General features: G+C 42.7%; 1 protein-coding gene across 1 annotated transcript; it reads right to left on the bottom strand.

Moving 5' to 3' along the window:
• Positions 1-4433: 4433 nt before the first annotated feature.
• On the bottom strand, positions 4434-5548 carry CUNH11orf96 (chromosome unknown C11orf96 homolog). Its single transcript, XM_073659446.1, has one exon. It carries the CDS (start codon positions 5345-5347, stop codon positions 4967-4969), a length of 381 nt encoding a protein of 126 aa, XP_073515547.1. The 5' UTR covers positions 5348-5548; the 3' UTR covers positions 4434-4966.
• Between the last annotated feature and the right edge of the window lie 1239 nt (positions 5549-6787).

Raw genomic sequence — 6787 nt, 5'->3', positions numbered from 1 at the left:
TGTTTGGGCTAAAGAACACAAGGAATGGACATTAGACCAGTGGAAATCTGTGCTTTGGTCTGATGAGTCCAAATTTGAGATCTTTGGTTCCAACCACCGTGTCTTTGTGCGGCGCAGAAAAGGTGAACGGATGGACTCTACATGCCTGGTTCCCACCGTGAAGCATGGAGGAGGAGGTGTGATGGTGTGGGGGGGCTTTGCTGGTGACACTGTTGGGGATTTATTCAAAATTGAAGGCATACTGAACCAGCATGGCTACCACAGCATCTTGCAGCGGCATGATATTCCATCAGGTTTGCGTTTAGTTAGACCATCATTTATTTTTCAACAGGACAATGACCCCAAACACACCTCCAGGCTGTGTAAGGGCTATTTGACCAAGAAGGAGAGTGATGGGGTGCTACGCCAGATGACCTGGCCTCCACCGTCACCAGACCTGAACCCAATCGAGATGGTTTGGAGTGAGCTGGACTGCGGAGTGAAGGCAAAAGGGCCAACAAGTGCTAAGCATCTCTGGGAACTCCTTCAAGATTGTTGGAAGATCATTTCCGGTGACTACCTCTTGAAGCTCATCAAGAGAATGCCAAGAGTGTGCAAAGCAGTCATCAAAGCAAAAGGTGGCTACTTTGAAGAACCTAGAATATAAGACATATTTTCAGTTGTTTCACACTTTTTTGTTAAGTATATAATTCCACATGTGTTAATTCATAGTTTTGATGCCTTCAGTGTGAATGTACAATTTTCATAGTCATGAAAATACAGAAAAATCTTTAAATGAGAAGGTGTGTCCAAACTTTTGGTCTGTACTGTACTTTGCGTTTCAATTCCTCATAATTTTTCAAGATGTCTTCTTACTGATGGTGAATATAGCGTGGAAAAAAAAAAGCTTCTTGTAAACCTATTTCTACAGCTGAAACTTCGTGACAATGTAGGAGTTCAGATAGCAGCTAGGCAGTAGGCGAGAGACTTGCGCTGCTGCTGTGTTCATCTCACAGAAGACTCAACACTGATACATTGTAACAACTCTAAGGCTAAGTTCCCACAATGAGTTTTTCGCGCTGCATATTTTCGAAAAAATTCAAATAATCTATTTTACTTAATGGGTGCAGAAAATCTGCAACATCAAAAGCTCATCCTCTAACAATCATGTAAGCGAGACTCAAAATATTATATTTTATCAGCCTCTGCAAATAAGAACATTTGCATCACTGGCAGCAAGTGACGCGGAACAGGAGCATAACATATATTGGAAAGATGAAGAGCGTTTCATTATACAATGATTTTGGCCCCAAACAAGAGGTGATGACGAGCGGAACAGCTTCACGTGGCACCAGGAGATATTCCGATGTGATGAAATCTGCGTCCGCCCTTCGCGGTCAGCCAAATGTCGTTGTCTAATAATTACTTGACTCGAAGATGTTTCCACATCCAATAGATGACAGATTATATCAACTTCTAGTTACATTAAACAGGTGAAGATTTATTAATAAAGTCACGAAGGCAGGAAGTTACAAGCTGGTAAATGTGATACAAAATGCGTCAAATGTATCAGAATGGGGAACATGGCAGAAAGGATTTGTCATTACTCACTATGCACCAGCAAATAGTCTCTTCATGGAGGAAAAGAAGAGGGTCTCTGCTCCTACCCAAAGCAAGCAGGGGTCCTAGAAGTCAATATTGACTCTTTAACCCCCTTCCATTTTTTAGTTTCTGACCTTTTTGTTTTTTACTCCCTTTCTTCGCAGGGGCCATAACTTTTTTATTTGCTTTATCAAAGCCATATAAGTGTTAGTTTTTGCAGGACGAGATGTAATTTTGATTGACGCCATTCACTTTACCATATAATGTCCTGGAAAATGGGGGAAAAAAATCCAAAGTGGGGTGAAATGGTGAAAAAAAATGGAATTCTGCCATTTTTTGTTGGGTTTTGTTTCAATAGGTTACATTGTGCAGTAAAAAGAACCTAGCAAGAATATGATTATTTAGATCAGTATGAGTACAGCGATAACAAACTTATATTCTTTTATTATTATATATTTTAGCACTTAAAAAAAAAAATTCTGAGCTAAAGAGTTGTCATTTTATAAGACTCATAACCTTTCTATTTTCTATTAATGGGGCTGTGTGAGAGCTTCTTTTTGCATGCTGTGCTGTTGTTCTTATTGATACAGTTTTAGGGTACATATGATGTTTTGATCGCTTTTTATTGATGAGGATGTTACCAAAAAATGGCAATTGCAGCATTTAGATATAGCAAATGGATTATTTTCATATTTTTATAGAATGGACTTTTTCCAACTTTTGTATTTTTTTTAAACTTTTTTTTTTAATTTTCTCTGTTTCACAAGGGGACTGGAATCTGCAGTCATCTGTACTGTACTGAAATTTGCGACCCTGAATGGACAAGCACAGCGATCACAACCATTAGAAAAGCTGGTGTTAGAGATTAACAGTGGCATCTAAACAGTTAAACATCAATGATCAGAGGTAGCTCTGATCGCTGTTGTTATAGGCAGGCGCCAGCCACGTTACTCAGTATGGAGAGGGCTCAGGAGCTTCATACGCCTGCCCTTGATGGATGACGTACATGTACATGCATGCCCTTTATCGGGGGGTAGGTTATAAAGCCTTGCCAGATGACTTAGGAAATGAAGCCAAACCAGAATCTTTTCCAAAAAGATTGCTTTATTTGCAGGCTGCTGTTTCAGGGTTCTTACTTCTCATCAGTACAAAGTATGAGACTTGTTTTCTGGGAGAGGCCTTAAGAGGGGTAAAGTTTCTCCTTATAGAGACTTCCAAGCTGGCACTAAACACTTTAGATGGAGTTTTCTTTCCTTTGTCAGCTTCTGGCTGATGTAGATGTACAGTAGCAGAAAAATGTTCCAAGTCTATAATACATAGAAATTCTCAGATTTAGCAGGAGCACAGCTCACTTAAATGAATGGGGGGTAGATCTGTAGCACCTGACAGCGGCGACTATAGTTATGACGGAGCTGCTGTGTTCTGGCAGCATCCAAAAATGGGGGTGTCACAACCCCACCGATCAGATTTTGATGGCCCCCACCCCAAAAGAAAAAAAAAAATACACAAACACCACAAGTTATCCACTATCCATGCTGATTGCTAGGAGCCTGACCACTGGGACACCAATATTGGGGAAGCGTGCTCAGTACAGCTCCCTATTATTTCCGGCAATCCCATAGACCATGAATGGAGCAGAGTTTGCACATGCGGACCTCCACTCTACCCAGGACTTGGCTGCAAAACCCTGTTTTTTGGGGTTCCATACCCTTAATCTCAGGACGCCCAGTGATCAGCAAGTCAGGATAGGGGATAACCCTTTAAAAGAGTAATTTTTTTGTCTCCATCTCTTCATTCATTGTGGCTGCTGTATAAGAGGCCGAGCGCGGAGAATGAAAACTGCGCTCAAAGCTGACAGATATTTTGTACAGATCTAAGCAGTTATTACAGCGCAGTTCTGCAGAAAGGGAGCAAATTGGGGTAATTAACTCCATTATAATAATAGTTATGCAAAATACATTTCCAGCTTAAAAAAAAAAAAAAGTTACCATGCAACCAGAGAGATTCCAGCCATGTCACATCATGATCACAAGGGCACTGATGTCTTTACTGTACACACATTAATGCAATTATTAGTCCTAGATTAAAGGAGCTGGGGCGGAGAATTGTCTATTTTACAGAAATTACACCCCTCTTCCCCTGAGGCTGTCAGGTACTGCAGACCCTAAGGTGCATGCCACCCAATTGTGTCCTGATTTTCTGTTCTGCGTTAGGTCGGGTTCAGAGTGTAACCAAGATTGTCAATTTTTTAAGCAGAAAAAAAAAACATTTTCATTATTGATTTTTTACATCTTTATGAAATATGGTTTTACATAAAGAATTTAATAAAGGCCAAATACAATTTCCTATGTTAATAATTGTAATAAATCCATGAAAAAAAACACACGCGTAATTGATGGTAACCTATATGTGACTCTTATTGCGCAGCCATTCCCTTAGAATTTGCAAGTCTGATCGGAAATATAAATCGAATTAGTGCAGGCTGCATTATTTATTTCTTTTTTAAACACGCAGATCATCGGGCCAAGTGTAAAAATGTTCACGTTTACCACATTGACTTGCACTGGTCAGCGCGCGGTCCGTATACTGCTCATCTTACGTATGGACAGTGCACTGACATTTAATGAATGAGCCCTTACAGACACAATACACTGGTATTGGACGGAGCTGCAAGTCCAGACACAATAATGCAAGAATTTAATATTATTAAGGAATTACTATTTATGCAAAAAATAAAAAAAAAGATAATATATATATTACACACACGGGAAAAAAAAAATCTCATTAAAGACTAAGCATGCTGTTCCTGCACATTACTTTGTGCCCCCATAACCAGTAACTTCACAGGAAGAGACATTGCAATTGTGTTTATTTAAAATAGTAAGAATTGTAAATATAGAACTTTATACAAATAGAAATGTATCAAGGCAAAGAGCAGTGAAAGTGCAAAAATAAATAGTATCCATATATTATAGATTTATATCATCTCCTCGCATCAAAAATACATTTAACCCCTTCTTATCTGATCAGAGGATCAGAGGTGGCTGGAGGACTATAGAGCAGGTCCATCATCACACTTTCACCCCCCAACAATTCTGGATATAATCAACAGCTGATCCAAGGGTCCATCTGACAGGTGATGCAACAGGCCAACACAAAGTCAGGTTAACTCGTTCCTGTGCAGTCCTAGTCCCCTTGTCAGCCCATTGTAATGTGCAGGCACAATTCAGTCCATGGAGTCAGGTGCAGGGCTGGCTCTTACCTGCTGCGCCCTCTAGTGGTCCCCAGCAAGCTTGCACTGAGAAGCAGAGTCTTGCAGCAGGGCAGTATATTAACCATTTGCTTGTCCTTTGGGCAGAGAGGTGGCACTGAGCACAGGGTACAGTCACAGTGTGGAGTCAGAGTCACTGGAGTCCAGGCTGTGCCTGAGTTTGGAGCTGCTGAGCTTGTCCCTCTGGAGGTGCATGTTGTGGGAGCTCCTCCTGAGACTCTCCAGGGATTGCAGGAAGGACTTTCTTGCTTTCTCCTCCTCTGTAGGGGATAACCCTTCTTCTTCCACCTCCTGGATCTCATCAAAGGTAACAGGCTGAGTCTTGAATCTGCTCTGCCTGGGTCTCCTCAGTTTGCCTTTGCCCCTCTGGGGTCTGGGCTGAATTGGCTGTGGGTATTCCTCTATGGCACCAGTGTAATGTGGAATGGCAGGCTGGTAAGTGGAGCACATACCCAAAGACTCTGTCTGCTTGGCTGACATGACTGCTGAAGACATGGTGGCAGTGTGAAGAAGCAGGGCTGATTCACCCACTGCTGGGATCTGCTGTGGGCTCTGAGCTGCCAGGACAGGATCCCTGTGCAGAGGGATCGGCTGCTCCTCAGTCAGTGGGGATGTCCACAGGCGCTGCTGCCAGTCCTGCTGCTGCTGCTGCTGTCTCTCCCCCTTGGCTTTATAAGTCTTCCCCTCCCACTCTCCGTCCTGATGACAACACTCTCTTGTGAGCTGGGAGTTTGCAGCCTCCAGACAGTGACGTTCCTGGACTGAGTCTATGCAACTTTTTACAAAACTGGGTGATTTCCCGACCCCCAGAGACCCCCAGTTTTCCATCCATTACTGGCAGGTCCCTCTTATAGGAAGGGTATCACTTGTGACCCAGTTTCTCTACTAATCCCTTTGCCTAGGAGTTTGGGTTCTTAGTTTTTCTATTTTCCTCCACTTTTTTTTGGACTGATTAGTCAAGCTGCAGCATAAAATCTGTGGGCGTCATAAGGCCACGTTCACACATTCAGTGTTTTACATCAGTATTGGTAAGAAGTGGTGTAACTAGAGTCTGATGGGTCGCGGTGCAAAATTTGCACCTGGGCTTCTAGCCCCCCTTTGCATGTTAACAGAGATATGAGCTGGTAGCGTCTAAATCATATGTGTTTGCCATTCCCCCTGCTTCATTAAGTAGTAATGTCCCCCACCCTGGACCCCTTTCTGGTATACATGTCCCCCATCCTGGGGCCCTGCCTGGTATATATGTCTCCAATCCTGGACCCCTTCCTGGTATATATATCTCCAATCCTGGACGCCTTCCTGGTACATATGTCCCCCATCCTGGGCCCCTTTCTGGTATACATGTCCCCCATCCTGGGCCCCTTTCTGGTATACATGTCCCCCATTCTGGACCCCTTTCTGGTATACATGTCCCCCATCCTGGGGCCCTGCCTGGTATATATGTCCCCCATCCTGGGCCGCTTTCTGGTATATATATCTCCAATCCTGGACCCCTTCCTGGTATATATATCTCCAATCCTGGACACCTTCCTGGTACATATGTCCCCCATCCTGGGCCCCTTTCTGGTATACATGTCCCCCATCCTTGACCCCTTTCTGGTATACATGTCCCCCATCCTGGGCCCCTTTCTGGTATATATGTCCCCCATCCTGGACCCCTTTCTGGTATACAGTACAGACCAAAAGTTTGGACACACCTTCTCATTTAAAGATTTTTCTGTATTTTCATGACTTTGAAAATTGTACATTCACACTGAAGGCCTCAAAACTATGAATTAACACATGTGGAATTATATACTTAACAAAAAAGTGTGAAACAACTGAAAATATGTCTTATATTCTAGGTTCCTCAAAATAGCCACCTTTTGCTTTGATGACTGCTTTGCACACTCTTAGCATTCTCTTGATGAGCTTGAAGAGGTAGTCACCGTAAAT

This window comes from Phyllobates terribilis, unplaced genomic scaffold (assembly GCF_046119375.1).
Source record: "Phyllobates terribilis strain yellow unplaced genomic scaffold, ASM4611937v1 Scaffold_13__5_contigs__length_258822181, whole genome shotgun sequence".
In the NCBI taxonomy this organism is placed as follows: domain Eukaryota; kingdom Metazoa; phylum Chordata; class Amphibia; order Anura; family Dendrobatidae; genus Phyllobates; species Phyllobates terribilis.
Note: the sequence above shows the minus strand (reverse complement) of the source record. Positions and strands in the feature narration are given on the sequence as shown.

Bases quoted from the DNA above. Each gene is read 5' to 3' on its own strand.
- CUNH11orf96 (XM_073659446.1), bottom strand. From the start codon at position 5,347: ATGTCTTCAGCAGTCATGTCAGCCAAGCAGACAGAGTCTTTGGGTATG.